Raw genomic sequence first — 16,755 nt, 5'->3', positions numbered from 1 at the left:
ATCTTTCTTACAATAGGTGAAAATTCTAATCTAGACCTAGAGGCAGTAGAATCCCTGTTTTTCTTTGCTCTCTGTTTCATTAGCAAGGTCTGGTGAATTCCAGCTCTCCTGCCACTGCAGAGCCCTTGTAGAGTACAGAAGTAGCACCTCAATTAAATATGAAATATCAAGATAAATGTCTGAATAAAATATCCAGGACTCAGACAAACTTCCAAAACCTGCTTGTCAGCAGTGAAATGCCATTAAATCCTCTAGGAACTCATTAATAGATTAACATTTGGAAGAGTAATTACAGCTACATTAGAACTAAGAATAAAGAAAAATAAAGGAAAATCCAGCAGCATCATTTCTCTAAACTCCTGACACAAAATGAAGATCAATACCATAAAAAAAATCAGAGGTAAGGAATTAAGGTCAAGATGATTATGTCAAAAATAGGTAAGCTGTTCATATATATTTCAAGGAAAAAACACAACTCTGGATGCAAGTGGTGTTTCATGTTATTTGTTGTGTTTCATGTTATTTGTGTGGTATGTGGTGTTTCATGTTATTTGTGTGGAATACTACCTTGCTGGATAGAAAAAGGATATTGAGGGGAAATCAAGGATGTATCTAGAAATTGTGGATAGAAAAAGGATATTGAGGGGAAATCAAGGATGTATCTAGAAATTGGAAGAGTTGATCACTTCAGTACCATTAACCTAAATCTAACCTAAACTAAATTTAACAATGCCAAGCTTTGTAGCTACAGTTTCTGAGCCAAAGCAAGATGCTGATCTTTCGTGAGACAAATATATTACCCTTCAAAAGGATTAAATACTGCAAAAGTCTTCTTTGAGAATTTATGTTACAGCTCTGTAGCAGAGAGAGAAAAGATAAGGTAAAGTAGGTACTGTGGTGAGATAAATAGGTGGGATCTTGAGAAATGTTTTCATTTTTCATAAAATTCTCACTCTCTGCAAATTTAATATATATAATTCATACCATTATAACCTGGAATATGAATCTTGCAAATTTATGAATAGGAGGAAATACAAGTGGAGAAAATAGGACTTTATTTAGAAATGCTTTTCTATTACTGAGTATATCCACTGTAGAACCAGGCTACACAGCACTCTGCCTGTGGGAACTGAGTTATTTTCAAGAGGAAGAAGATTAAAATATATGAAAAGTAACAAGGCTGTAAAATACATAGATGACAAATAAAATGAAGTCATCAATGTATAAAAAAAATTGTGAAGGATTTAGATTTGCAATTTTCCTATTTAAATGCCCTCATTGATTTGTTACAAATACTGTTAACCCTGTGTTTGGAAAATGGTGAGGACATTATCACTTGTGTTCTCATTTGTAATAAAATAGATTAACTTGCTGTGAAATTTTAACTAGGCTGAGACACAACAGTAGCTACCTAATGAACCAGAGCACATTGCTGTTAAGTAGCTAAATAGATGCATACTGATTACAGGACTGAAAAATGGATCTGTTTACTTGCAGAAAAAAGTCTGTTCATAGTGTTATTCATTATAGTGGGGGAAATTCAGCATCACATTTCCACACAAACATTTAGAAATAGACAATTTCTCCATCCATATGCAGTCTTATGTGATGATACTCTATCCTAATTTGCAGTACATATAATATGGGGAAAATTTCAGCTCCTTTGTTGCTTATAGAGAAAACTGTATCTTCTCTGTACATGTGAATTTTTATAACTGATAAGACGTTAGATGACATAATCAACTAATTCACTTAGAAAGTGATTCACTGTGTGATTAAGAATGACATTATTATTTGACACTTTTATTTCTGTCTGAACATTTCAAACCAAGACCCTGAGTTTGAAGGCAAATTACTTGAAGCAGAGATTATTTTATAGCAAGAGACAATGGGAAATGCAGTTACCAGAAGGAGCTCAAATACTTTGCTTTTCCAAATCATCAGCTTTTGAATTACTCAAATAACTCCCATTTAAGATGACATATATGGCTGTTTGTGTGATATCTAAGTGTTAATTCATAGTCATATTTGTTCATAGCTTTTTTTTGCAGAACAGTTGGCATGTCCTCTTCTTGGCTATTCATTTTCATGGTTGTAGTAGACAATGAAATTTACTTACACTATGTACTCTTCTGTTAAATTAATCATTTCAAAATGGTATCTTAATTGTAAATTGAGTGCTCACTGTGGTAAAAAAAGGGAGAATGGTGCCAAAGAGGACAGTTAAAACTGAAATCCAGGCAAATAAAATTGCAGTCATAGTTGTAGCCTGTTAGCAGTAACCTATTTGGAAGCTATTATTTACACAAAGGTAAAAGACACACAGTATTTATAAACTCAGGATTGCAGGTATGTCTTTCATCATTTATTTAGGAGAATACTTCTTGGGTTTAGAACATTACTTGTACAGGCAACTTACTAAGCAGCCCATCCACAAAGTCTTGACTCTGTTTTCTGCTTTATCTCAGCAACCTCTAAAACCATTCTTTTGGAGGCTGAGAAGAGGAAAACACAGGAGACTTTACAATCAGTGACTTTTGACTTCCCCCCCCCCCCCTCCCCCCCGAATTTGGAAACTGTTTATTTAAAACCATTCAGTTACCAAAATTTTAAGAACTTGTAACCCAAGATAATATATTCATATCTGTTAAAACTTAATAAACATTTTAATTAGCATTCAAAACTACTGCCATTAAAGATATTCCTTTAAGATTTATTAGTTATTGTATGTTCATTAAATAACAGGTAATTAGTGAAAACAGATCCATAGAGGATTAACAGCTATGTAATAGATACACATCTGTTACAAGATCTTGTGCCTCAGTTGTTATTTAATGTACAATAACTATCCTATTAAAAACACATTCAGTGCTATGTTTTCAGCTGGTGTGATTGGAATAGTCAGGCACCATCCCTTGTTATTAGGAGGATCCAATCTCATATTGCCTTTGCATCATTCTCAAGTATATCTGTAAATGTGAAGAAGAGTGTGGTTTAGAGAGATGGTTTTAATGGGTAACAGAATACTCTTAAAAGGTCAGTCCTACTGCCAGTGTTATTAATGAGTTGCCGCAACAGGTTATGAACAGAAGCTATTCTGCTAGCTGTTTATAGTGGAAAAACTATTAGAATCTACCATTCTCTTCCTAAAGCTGTGTTACTGATTTAGGATACTGTCTAGCAAAAACTGTGTAAAAAGTTCAGATGTTAGTGAGTTTATTTTCAAAGCACACAGTAAATTGCCCCCCCCCAGTAGCCAGATTGCATATTCCTAATGAAAGATCTTTGAGAATAGGTTAGGAAGGCAGAGAAATTGCGAAGTTCCTTTGAGACAGCTTCCCCAGATTACACTGTAATTGTGGTTCTTAATGAGGTGGGGGTAAGAGGATCTCCCTTTAAAAAAAACCTGAAAGTAATATTTCAGTTCTGAGTTTCCATGGGGAACAGCTGATTGCCAGGGATGAAGGCAACTCCTAAGATGCAGCTTCTGGATTTCTGTAAAATCAAGCATCCCCTCGTTAGCATCTCTCCTTTGGAGCTGCACCTTCAGGGATCTGTCACAGAGGATTAAAATACAGAAGGGTTTTTAAAAATATGTAAAGTGTCTCAGGTCATGACCTGTCCCTTTCAGCAGATTTACATTTTTTTGTTGGTCCTGGGAACAGGAATGAAGGGTACTGGAATTTTTAATTGATTCAGAAAATTATACATGTGGAAGCACAGGGTTGGAAGGGATCTCAAGTGGTCATACAGTCTCTTGCCTTCCTCAAGACAGGATGAATTAGTACTTACGCCATGCTTGTCTAACCTGTTCCTAAAGATTTTTACTAATGAAAAATCCATGGTATCTTCAGGCAATCTGCAAGTACAGATACACAAAACTGCGGCACTTAGTTTTGCTAAATTTTTATAATTTCTTATGTTTTTCTTCTTACCTGAAATACTGTGCATATTTAAATTAGAGGTTAACAACAAAGTTTCTCAAGTAAATGAGAATTTGCAAGCACATTCTGTTTTTTGTTAGTCAGTGATGCTTTTCTTGTAGAAGTGAATTTCTTAGCAGTGCCACAGCTTTTAAAATGTGTTTGAGTGCTACTCTGAGAAGATGCTGATGTAATTTCAGGTACATATTCTAGTGAGTTTACAAATTTGACTGCGTTTATTGACAGCTTAGTCCAAATCTGAGTTATTATTGCGAATCTGATTCATACATGTCAATTTTCCTATCTGTAGATTAAAAGTATTATCTGAGAACAATATGAAAGAACATTCTTTAGGTCCCTTCCAGCCTTAATAATTCTGTAATTCTTTATGTTCCTATGTGTGAAAAACTTAGAAAATAAAAAGTTACCCAGAAAAAAAGAAAAGAGATGGCAGATGCTTTGTCATGAGAAAGAGGATGAAAAGCTGTTGCCCAGATACATTGCATGCAGAAAGCTGTAGTCTTTTCAGCTGTAGATTACTACACTGGTCAAAAGACATTTCAGTTTTTCTCAGTTCACTATTTATCTTGGAAAGACCATTTATTATTGGTGTTTTAAGCCAGCTTCAGTTTTTTCATTGAACTTAGTGAAGTTCATGAGTCAAATTGCACAGATCTTGTTTTATTTCTGTTCCAAGGAAAGGATCCAAGACAGCCCTTCTCCAGCTCCATCTCTAGAAGACAGTCAGCGGCCTGGGAGCCACGCTTCCTCCCATCAGAGCAGCAGCGTGTCCAGCTCACCATCCCAGTTGGACAACACACCAGACAGAATTGGTTAGTGCTCTGCAGCCTCACACCTCTTTGCATTTACTGACCTCAAGAATTTTAGAAGTTTGTTTGCTGGGAAACTCAAGAAAGCACTTACTTGCTAAAACCCCCCAGAAAGTTCATCACTACAGTTTGTTTTATTAGGTTCATCACTATGCCGAGCCCAGCCCCTCAGATCCACTGTATGCAAGTATCTGTCCTTGAACAGAAAATACCATCCCTTCTCCAGTAAAACCGAATTCTCTTGCATGGTGGAGTATGAAAGTGCATATGAAGGCACCTGGAATTGAAAAATAGCAAAGTATCTTTTTCTTCATAGATTATATGATGGCTTTTCCATTCCGGAAACCTCCTTATGCTCACACATTCCATCATCACCATGAGGCTGAGGGCTTTCTGATTTTTTTGGTGTCTACACCACAGCTTTTACAGCCTGTGCGTTATCGATCTTGTGTTTAAAATGCTGATTCAGTCTAGAGAAGTTCAGATCCTATTCCTGGTGCTTCCATGAGGGATCTAGGGCAAGTCAATTAGCATCTCTTCATGTCAGTGTATGTCAACACCGTTGTCTTCAGTATGGCTAGAGCTCATGCAGACATTGCTGAGCTAGATTTGAACTACAAAAGCAGCGGAGTCCATGTAGTCAGCATAGACCTCACTCCCATCAAGTAACTATTCAGCTGCTTGCTGGGGTTTTACAGTTTTGACTGAGCCATGCAGCAGCACCATGGCACTATATAGCACACAGTTGGGTCTACACAAACTAATCAGTAGAACCTGAACTATTTTGCCTAAATATATGCATACACAGGACATAGACTAGAAAGTAGATTCCCCTCAGCTCATTCATAGGTAAAATAGGACTAGAAATCTACAGGACAAGAAATGTGACTTCCTATAACAAGAGAGAAAAAGGGACTTTAGTCCTCACCCTTGCCTTGAAAGCTGCTGTTAACACAGCAGTTGCACACACTGCAAGCCTCTGGGCTTCAGAAGTGGTGCTGAAAGTTTTTGAAAGATAACTAGGTTTTATTTAGGTTGAACTGAACATTTCTCTGTGTTGAACTCTAATGCTGAAATTCGTAAAGATATGTTTATGTGTTTTTTATCTATATGAATGTATGTTTTCACTTTTGCAATTTAAAACAAAAAGAAATAGCTTTCCCTATAATATGGCAATGAAGCTTTTAACAAGTGTTCTGACTGGAATAACTTCTGTAATAAATGTGTTAATCAAATAAGAACAAAGAAAATAGGCATCCTGAAATTATAAACTTAACACCTCTCACAGATCTTGCAGGTGTGAAGTAAAGAGGTTTTTTCAGCACTACAGTGTATTGGGGTTTTGCTGTCATCTATCAATTTGGGTTACTAGCTGTCAAACTGGAGTTTTTAAATTTGCTGCGTTACAGGTAATTACAAATACATAAATCCTTAAATCTATTTCTCTCCAAAATGGTTCCTATGAAGTACTTCTCTAATTAGAGAATCTAAACATTTAATAAAAAAATCACATTCATCTCAGTAGTAATTTGGGTTTTATCTTGGTATTTTTGTTTTATCAAGTTGAGCAAATTTGCTTTTGGTGCATATTTTACTTGGCTCTTGAGTGCCGAACTGGGAGAGCAAAATGGTTGATTGTGGACAGCAAAATTGATCAATTGCTTTAGAACTTACGTAGTATAAAGAACTGTTAAGTAAAAATACTGAGAAAATATAATTAAATATTTTTGCTGTTCTGGCTTTTTTTTTTACTGATGGTGTTAAAAAGTTGTGCACTCTGACTTTTTTAGCTATGCTGACCAACAACAGGGAAGGAGAACTCATTGATCAAGAAACTGGGACCAGCCTAAAAAAAGTACAAAAGGAGAAAGGTAAAATTACAGACTGTTTTCCATCACAGGCATTTAATTACACTTATTATGTGTGTATTCCTTTTTCTGGGATTCTGCATATGCAATGGCATTATTTTAAAAATTTAAGAATGCTTAGTGCCTAAATGCAAAGAATAATGTATCCAGTGAATTTACATGGTATTATCCTTAGAAGTGTAAGCAACCAAATCTTTGCTTCTTGGTTTATGTAGTGTGGGGCTAATGTTTTGCTGGTCTTTTGGCTCAATTATTTATGAAGTTCCTAGCAAATATGTGATGAGTCACATGGTATTATTTCTTAGCCTCCAGGGAATGCGTGTGCAGACTACTCTAATGCTGGTACCTAAGTGAGGGAAAGAAGCCATTTTTCGTGTCTAATGATACTGCATTACCTCACAAGTAAGGGGCAGCAAGGGAAGAAGTGACATTTGGCCTGTAGTGGCAGTCCTAGAGGCAGGGCAGTGGCTCTTCTACTTGGTTCTCCCTGCAGTGATTGTTGTGTACTGGAAAAAGTGGTTATTGTTGGTGTATGCAGGTAAGCCCTGAGGAAGTACTTTGGTGATGGAGAGCATGTGGTGTCTGTGGCTGCACATCAAGGAAGAAGCAGCATTTTGTTTCCGTGCAAATATAACAAAAAAAAAACAACTTGCATATTAATAGGCACGAGGTTTGTTCTGGCATTGCATACAGACAGCACCATATGACATCAGTGCCTGCAAAAAAAAAAGGAAAGATATAAAGAAATAAAAGAAAGCCAATGGTAAGTCAATACTGGAAGAATACTGCAAAGGTATAAACCGAGGGAGGTAGTAAGGTTTCAGAGTGAAAAAGATGGGAAGAGAAGGAAGCAACCAAAAGAGAAGAAAATATAAATGCACTTAGAAGTCTACTTTTAATATGAAACATGTTATCATAAATGTAAATACAACCTGATTTATATTTTGATTGAGGTGATTTTGATGTATTTTCTGAAAAAAAAACGAGAAGACAGGTATGGACAAATTTATGAGCAACTCAGAAAAGAATTTGGAGGCTCCATTTACCCTGTGGTTCCAGACTTACATAAAATTACTTGGGTGTATTCATGATTTTGTATAATCAGCCTTTTTCCTTAGATGCCTGTGAATGATCCAGTCTTTGGGAGGAAGAATCTGAAATTTCCTCCTTATATTTTGTATTTTTGTACTTGAATCTCTCTTCTTGAAAGCTGAAGAAGCTGTTTTCTAGTCACTGCTTTCTCTAGACATTTAAGCACTTCCCTCATGAACCCCAGAAGAGCCCTTTTCTGCCATTCTGTGGTAGTTTTGTCTGGATAATCACGCTTAAATCATTCCCTCTTTGACTCTTGTTGACATTTACAGACCAGAGGCTAAACAGTTATCAACCATACCTTCATTCCTAAGATTAAAACATTACATTTCTGTAGTAATCAGATAGATGTGTATTTAATCTAAATCTGAAAGTGTAGTTGATTTTAAGTTTGTTGAACCATGCAAGGTTTCTTCCCTCATGTTTCATCATTTTTCAGTGAAACAATTCAATATCCTATGGGGTTCAAAGATGCAAATCATGTTGTTATTTGTAGTAGCAGTCCTGTCACGCAGGATGGATGAAGGAAGGTACAGTTTAAGAATCAGAAAAGACAATTCAGAAATCCCCAAAAGCGTGAAAGTAATTTAAACTCCACCACCTGTGAACCTAATTCCCAGGCTCCTGTGATCACTGAGCGTTCCTTGTAACATATACGAAATCACAAAGATTTGATGCTAAAATTTTGTGTACCATAATTTACCTTAAAATTGAAGTTGCATAGGTTTATTCATTTCCCGATCTACATTTTTGCATATTATTATCTTTAATTGATTAGGTACTGGGAAATATATCTTTATACGTGTGTTACTTCTGCATGCACTTAGGGGAATTTTTTTAGGATGAACTCAGTGTTCAGAGATTCATCTGCATGAGAAAAACGTGCTTCAAAATAATTTTAGCTTATCATTTTAAATGTAGAATAAGGTTTCTGGTTTTCTACTTGATCTGCACAGATCGGGGTTTTTTTATTTCTGAAAACATGAGAATGAGAAATTGTTTCTTTTTGTCAGGTAAAGATGTCATTTCCAAGTAACGCCATGACTCCAGAACTAAAACCTTTTGACGTTATAGTGGGACAAATGCTAAATTTTAAAGGCACCAACATTGTGTGTCTAACAAATTAAAGCTGATTTTGCATTTGGCCATGTGACAGACCTGTATTAGAGTTGCTGTAGGAATCTCGGGTTTACAGGATGCAAGCACCCAGTAACTGATGGACTTCACCAGTAGGACAGAGTCAGTACTTTGCTTCTGAAAATCCCCAGCCTGTATGTGCTCTGTCACCCCAACCAAGTGTTATTTTTCAGTGATTTGTCTTGCTCGCATATGGATCCTTTGTTCCTAATACTGTTCTTATTCTCTTGTGTATAATTAGTTTGGGCTCTGGTGCACCTCTGATATATTGAATGTTTTTTTCATAGTCAGATATGGACAGTCAGTGAAGAGTGTGGTCTGTGCTGGGTTGATCTGCAAAAAAATATACATGTAATTTGTATACAGAACAAGCTTTGTTTTTCAAAACCTGCCATTACTTTTACTGAGGTAAAATATCTTTACCATAGAAAAGGTTTTCAAAGTTATTAAGAAGGAATGTAGTTAAAATAAAAGTATCAACATTTATTAAGTATGACAAGTAAGCGATTTATACAACCGTAGCAAGCATATGTTTTCACATCTGTTTTGAGTAATATCATCATGATTTTAAAAATGATTTATAGCTCTGCAGGCCATAAAATGCCAGCTTTGCTGTAAGTTGGAAGTTTTCAAACAACAAAGAAATTATTGAAGGCATATATTGAACATGTTTTTGTTAGGCACCTTGGTATAACTTTACAAATCTAAGCACTCTGTAACAATTAAGTTAGCAAGAAATGAAAATTAAGTAACTAAAATTTAGCAGTAGTAATATTTACGTGAAATCTTAGCATAAAAAACAGTAGAGGTTAGTGTAATGATTATGGACAAATACTTTGATATCCCTCAGGATACACAGTTTCTGTTTTTCCATGTCCTGTTTTAAGTGATCTCAGCACCAGAAAGAAATATGCCACTTTGTTCTCATCAAACTAATTTCAAGGTAATTAGGGCTGAAGAGAATATGGCTTAACAGTTTCTCTTTAGAAGACAGTTAACATGAGGTTGTGCCAATTATGTTGAGCTGTTTGTATATGTTGGTGGGGCAGATTTTACAGAATTGGTGGCTGTCTCAGGGCAGAGGGGTAAGAGCCCAGTTAGACCATACCATAAGGTTTTTGAGGGAGAAATGCCATTAACTCTCAATTACTCACATCCTGTCATCATCTTTTTAGGAAATAGGGTGAGGCTTAACATTAGAGGACAACAGAGTCAAACTTCTTTATAGGTCTGCAGTTGTTTTTATTTTTTGTCAAATGTCTTTAACCATTATGGTGCACAAGCATTTTGCCTTGAAAATCCTCCACAGACCATAGCCCCAAGTGTTTACAGAAACTGCAACAAATTCTTCCTGATGGTGCTTTCCTGCTGTCTGGTTTTAGACAGTTGCATTTTACCTGCACAATTGTTCACAGAAGCTAAATTTTAAATTCATCTACTTCAGTATATATCCTGAGAAAAACTTCTGTTGTATGGGAAAAGATTGCGTTTGACACAGCCCTGTATAGGCTTTATAGAAAACTGCATATGAATTCTGGCATTAGGGAGGTTAAACGAGCCAGAAAAGAATTTGGCCATGCCTTCCAGTCAGACTTAAATGCCAGTACAATTATTCTGTTTGACTGCATGACAAGAATTATTCCAAACTCCTCACATAGGATGGAGTAATAAAAGGCACTGGCCCACCTCTTGCCACTGTAAAATCAAGGTGAGTGTTCATGTCTTCAGGGGAACAGAATTTTGGCCAAAGATTGATATTTTGGAAGATTGCTCCCCTAGCTGGTGGTTATTATTCCAGAGAAGAGTGATACACATAGGCTGCTCAGGTGCTGTTCTTCCTGGCCCCATGGCATGTCCTGAGCCCTGATGAGAGCCTGATACATGCTAGCCAGCCCCTTTGCTCTGATTTTGTGAGGCAAACACGATATGTGGGTGACCACAACATGCTTTGACTGGGTGTTCGGGTGTTCACATGGGTGCTTGGGCTGCTGGAGCTGCACTTAACCTGAAGTGGAGTAAAATTTTGTAAGAAAATGTCATAAATTACCAGTAACTCCAGACTTAACCATTGTTCAAGCAGCCTTTGAGTAGAAATAAAGATTGTATTTGTTGAGAAAGTGATTTGCTCTGAATTTCCCAGAGCTACTCGGGGTGACGCTGCCCTCCTTTAGCCCAGTTGTCTGCATCATCAGAGTACAAATCTGGACTCAAAGGCTGTGTCTCGTGTTCCCGTAGACGGTAGTCTCCAAAGCTGAGCGTCTGGCAGCTATCCCTTTTTCATTTTATTAAAGAACACCTTTCCCTTTATTACTTCAAGGAAATGGGAATTTTGCATCATTTCTGTCAGCTGAGCAAAATATTTTCAGATGGCAGGGACTACAGTAATGAAATAATAACTATATGTATTGTATTTCATTTGCAGAAAAGAGGTTTTATGCGTTTAAATTAATCATTGCCAAAGGACTGGGTTACTCAGGATGTAAGGGGAGGAGAACGAGCAGGTGCAGAACACCTGAAACAGCAACAGGCCCTGGTGTTGGGGGTGTCCTCCAGAGAGAGGACTTTTCCAGCAATTAATCTGAAAGCATCCAGATGGAGAGCTCAAGGAATAAGAAAGAGAGCTAAGAGTACGAAGCTGTACCACGCAGTGTGTATACAAAGTGTGCGATAGGTGCCAACACTTCAAATGCTCATCATGCTGTTTCTTTGACGTATCAATGCTTGCATGTTAAAGATATAACGAGAAAAAAGCAGTTTTCTTCATGAATGTGCTCACGAATCTCCTCCTGAGATATATGAAAAACTCTCCAAATTAGAAGTGAAGTCATGTTCTTTTTGGTCCCTAAGTGTTTATATTAGGTGTTTATATTAGGTCATTTCTTCAGTGGAGGCAATAACACAAGGGTTTAAAGGTTGCAAGGGTTTCTTTTTCCAAAAAATCTTAAGTGACATACACAGTGCAAATGTTCACTGGAAAAATCAAGATATTTTTATGCTTTCTATTTTCTGAGAATACTGAAAAATAAGAAGCACAGTGCTCTATTCTGGGTAAAGGCTTTCTCCACAAGTTTTTTTGTTGTTAAATTTAACCTGCAAGTGAACTGACAACTGTTAAAATGTGATCTTTCATCAGGAAATCAATCAAAAAAAAAAAAAAACACAAAAACTCAGCACCAAAACCCATAACATCAAGGCAAACTCTTATTATCGCTTAGATTTGCCATACATGTAAATAGAAAGTAAAAGCAAAGCTTTGATTTTTGAAATGTCTAGTCTAGACTCGTATCATTATGATTGTGTTTAACCATTGCTCTAATGTTTTTAAATACAAGGGCCATTACAAAGAGATTGATGAAGTATTCCAAGGTCACATCTTCTACATTAATTTTGTTTTAGATCTTTATTTGCAGAATCATTTTTAAGAATGTTTTTTTTTTTCCTGAAGGGTAAAATACCTGCTTCATAATGATCCTGGCAGATGGACCAAGGCAGTTTCTTACATTGATACATAATTTATTAATATGTTTTATTTATTGGATTTCAGTGACTTTAATGTATTGCTGTCTAAACACTACAAATTATGTGTCTATACAGACGTGCTGAAATGTTGAAATTTTCTTTACTGAAAAGGCTTTGAACCAACTGTTTTAGTAAGGTATCCAGTCCATGGAATAAAATGGGCAAATAAGAATAAAGTAAGACAGAAGTAGAATCATAGGATCATAGGATAGTTAGGGTTGGAAAGAACCTTAAGATCATCAAGTAATAAGGTAAAATAACTACTCTCCAAAGTCTGGTTGTCTCTTTAGATTTTACCATTTCCACTTTTCCTCCAATACTGTGAATTGAGTTTTCAGTAGTATCTTATTGAGCTGTATCAGATTTGAAAGGCATAAAAAAGAAAAATTACTGATTGGTATTCAGGAGGGGTGCTCACAGGGGGATGCTGTGCATGTCTGCTCCTGCGCCAGCAGCCTTTGGAAAGCATGAGTTACGGGGAAGCCTTGGAGCACCCTGAGCACTGGTGGGTGGTATTTTTTGTAGTGTTTTTATGTATCCAGGACTTTTTTTCTAATTTGATCTTTTGAATGTCTTAAGATCTCTCTGTGGAGTGTGTCTGCCTGCCTTCTGCGTAAAAGTCGCATTAAAATGGCAATTAAGAGCTCCCTTCTTTATTGCTTGCCCAGAGGTTTCAGGTAACAGGAGGCCCAAAACCATACATTCATGTGCATCTCCAAAGTGTTTGTGTGCATGCTGCATTAGAACAAACATTCCTGATAATAAAATGTAATAAATCCCTAGTGTACATATAACGTAGTGAAGTAACCTTGGACTGGAAGTAGAAAAAGGTTATGCTTTTGAAATAGATAGGTAGCCATGAAACCAGAATAAGTGTTGTTCATTATATTTCAGACATTGCATTGAATTACATTGATGAAGTTACATGATAGCTTCTTAGCAGAGCTGATATGACCCATACACTGAACTTCGGAGCCGCTGGGGCTGCAGAACATAAGGAGGTCCAGACCACAGCCAGCTCAGGCTGTAATTTCAAGGAAATCAGATTTCATGTTCAATTATTGGGGCAGAGGGCACCACTACAGCACTATTTACTGTGTTAGGTGTTTGGCTATTATAGCCATATTTATTTCTGGGAATGGACAGTTCTTTTAGTAGCTTTTTCATATTATCAGCTTTACTTTGGAAATTAAGCATTGCACCTGATACAATAGGAGGCCACAATAGTAAGTTATCAATATAATTTCAGTTGTTCTAAAACAAGGAGTTTTTTTCTGAAGAAAAATGGACCATTTTGAATTCTTTCCATGAAACTCCCTGCATCTTTGGATAAGTTCAGTACTAATTTTCTGATGTTCTTTTAATGATTCTTATTAATACAGTAACAAGTAGATGCATGGGTGAGATAATGTAAGAATCAGCAAGTAAATAAAATGCGTATTATCTATGTTAACCAAAACCTTGCTGTCCCCCTACACTGTATTTGTTTTTTTTTTTTATGTTATAAGCTCTTCATAAATTAATTTAGTGGGGAAAAAGTGTGCAAAATACTGAAGGATTTTTCATGTTCCTAAAATGTCTCCCAGCTTCTCCCCTCAACTTACCTTAATCCTAGGAGCAATTTCTTTGCCAAAAGGATAAACCTAAAGTGACTGTGAGATTCTCATTGTACAGTTGTTATACAACCCAGTAAATTGTAAAATACCAGAATGAGAAGAACAAGGAGGACGATCATTCTGATGCTAACGGTAGCATTTTCATGTGCCTGTCTATGTGAGTGAGGTGGCCAGAGCTGGGAATTGCTCAGTGAGAGGGGCTGCCTGAGTAGCTCTGTGGGGCTGGTGCCTGCTACCAACTGGGAAGTGAGTGCTCACAATTGGCTAAGGTTTACATCTGTGAATATTCTTATTGTAGCAGGTGCTTATGATTGATAAAAAGATGGATGGAGAGACACCTGTGCCTTGCTGTATTTGGGATATGCCAGTCATTGGGTACTCTGTTGGAAGAGTATTTCTCAAAATACCTGAATCTGTAGCAGGAGATTGAATCTGCTCTCCTAAGTGAAGCTTCTTTCAGACTGCTGTGTCTCTGCATTGCATCTGTCACACCATCTTTAGTTAAAGCTTTCCTACTTCATCTGAGTGATTAAATATTCATAAAAGCAGGCTCCTTAACTAGCTCCCTTGGCCTGCTGCATTACCAGCTGTACTCTTGAGCTGCTTTGTGTGTTTTCTCCCCTCCCCAAACTCCTTTACTAAATAATCCCAAACCAATAGTCTGATGGTTTGAAAACAGGACTCTTGTTTCTCAGCTGGCTACTCCATTTGGGGTTTATGAGATCATTAGCTGTCATCCCTGGGCTTACAGTCTGCGTCAAATCCTCCAAATAGGACCCAAGTTAAGCTTCACAGACAAAATACATCTGGCCAGAGGTACCTTCAGCACAAATTTAGAGGACTGAAGGCAGCTGTTAAGTTGGTGGTTGGTTGTTTTTAGATATCTCACCAATGCCTCATTAATACATTTGTACCCATAATTAGAACCATCGAGTGCCTTTGTAGCTTTAGCTTGAAAGATCAGGCTTCTGAGAGTTTTTGAGGCATCACTCTTATATATGTAACTAGTTTGTGTGAATACCAGTGAAAATCAGCCCTGAATTAATTGATCTGCTTTTAAATGTAGAAATTGGATTTCTAAGTTATTTTGAGATGATGTTCATTGCTGACGTATTTGTAGTGCTTCATCATGTTCATGAGAACTACTACAAATGTCTAATTTTCCCAAAAGACTGTATGCACATTCACCACGGGGACGTTCATACTTTAACCTTTTTAGCTATTAGAATTCTTAAATTCAAGGCAAATGAGTGAAAGCTAGAAAGACTGTGGTTATTCCAGTACAGAATTCCCCAGGCACACTCCTTTGGTCATGTTTGCCTGTTGCATACTGCTTTTGAAATACCAACTGATTTATTTTATTTTGTAGTCAGAGTGACAGTCATTTCCAAAGCAGAGTTTTCTTTTAGTTGACAGACTGTGACAGGCTATAACAAGCAGTTTAAAAAATAAAATTCTGCCTCCAGGTGTATTTTGAAATGTTATAATCTATAAAACATTGCATAGTTTTGAAACTGTTTTATCCATCACCTGGACTGCTGTGCAGTATTTTGATAGCAAGACTTTTGATAGCTAGGCTTGTGTGAATTTGCTGATATATGCCATGGCTGGTTCGGGTGAGTGTTGTCTGTGAGGGGATACAGAACTGTAAAATCTTTTATGACAGTTCCATGGAGTGTTGCTTCTGGTGTGGTAGAAGATGCCTTTTTGATGCAGAATATGTTGAAGGATGGAGCATCTCTGGTAGATGGCTGAGCTGGAGTAGAAAATGGAATACATGTGTGTGCACATGCCAATTCACAGAGGTTAGAAAATATGAATTGCTCAGAAAATAATGTTATTTATACATCTGTAACCTTTGGAGACATCTTAGATGCTGTTAATTAGGAAATTGGCCTGTATTTATTATTGTTGTCTTTTTTTTTTTTTTTGTTAGTTTTAAAATCTAGAAAGTGATTGTAATGAAGGTACCCTCCAGGCAAAAGTGTGGAGAAATTCACATATTAAAGGAGGAGTCATCAGAGTTCTGTTTGACTTTTGACATTATGGTTGTATAGCCTATGGCATTACAGGCAGAAGGGATTTAGAGAGAGAGCTTGAAATTACTTTGTAAAAAGAGTATATTTATATATACTGAATTTTCTTTTAACTAGCGTATCTTAAGGAAAGCATAATATGTTTGTAAAATTAAAATAACAACAGTAAAAATACCAAGAATAATGATTCCATTGCACCATAATTCCTTTGTTTGCATGAAGCTTCTGATATTTAAAAAAAGAGACACCAATATTTAGAAACTATTTGATGAGTTCCTAAAAGATAGTTTTATTGTTTCAAGAACATTCATTATTAATCTCTCTGTATACACACATGCTGAAATCTCAGTAGAAAATAAGTCAGGCACTTCTCGATTATAGTCTTACTCATAATAAGAATCTCTCTAATATAAAAGATAATTTTTCAGCACTGTTTTAGGATTAGTGTTTTGTAAATACCACTACCTATATAGCACATATTAAATATTGTAAATCAGGCTGGAGTTTTAATTTTACAACTAGCAACTGATACGTCATGAGTCACATCAAAAAGCTAAATGGTCCCAAGTATCTGAAACATATGATTATCATTCTGTAACAGTGGTGGCTAAATGGACAGAATTTTTGTGGGGGCTTTGCTCAATGGGTGACCTACAAAGACATGTGGGTTAATAAGTTTTAATGGTAGATAAATGAAGGCTCGATGTTTGAAATCCTTACTTCCCCTAGATTTT

General features: G+C 36.5%; 1 protein-coding gene across 5 annotated transcripts in view; it reads left to right on the top strand.

The window, feature by feature from the left end:
* The window catches only part of DACH2 (dachshund family transcription factor 2), a 283,607-nt gene that overhangs the window by 223,769 nt on the left and 43,083 nt on the right, over nt 1–16,755 (top strand). For all 5 annotated transcript variants that reach the window (XM_062627457.1, XM_062627455.1, XM_062627459.1 and 2 more), the window contains exons 6-7: nt 4,621–4,756; nt 6,544–6,624. In XM_062627457.1, the coding sequence (XP_062483441.1) occupies nt 4,621–4,756; nt 6,544–6,624 (217 nt within the window). The remainder of the gene's footprint in view (nt 1–4,620; nt 4,757–6,543; nt 6,625–16,755) is intronic.

This window comes from Pezoporus occidentalis, unplaced genomic scaffold (genome assembly GCF_034315485.1).
Source record: "Pezoporus occidentalis ecotype Australia unplaced genomic scaffold, CSIRO_AGI_Poc_V1 ctg30, whole genome shotgun sequence".
NCBI classification, from domain to species: domain Eukaryota; kingdom Metazoa; phylum Chordata; class Aves; order Psittaciformes; family Psittacidae; genus Pezoporus; species Pezoporus occidentalis.
Note: the sequence above shows the minus strand (reverse complement) of the source record. Positions and strands in the feature narration are given on the sequence as shown.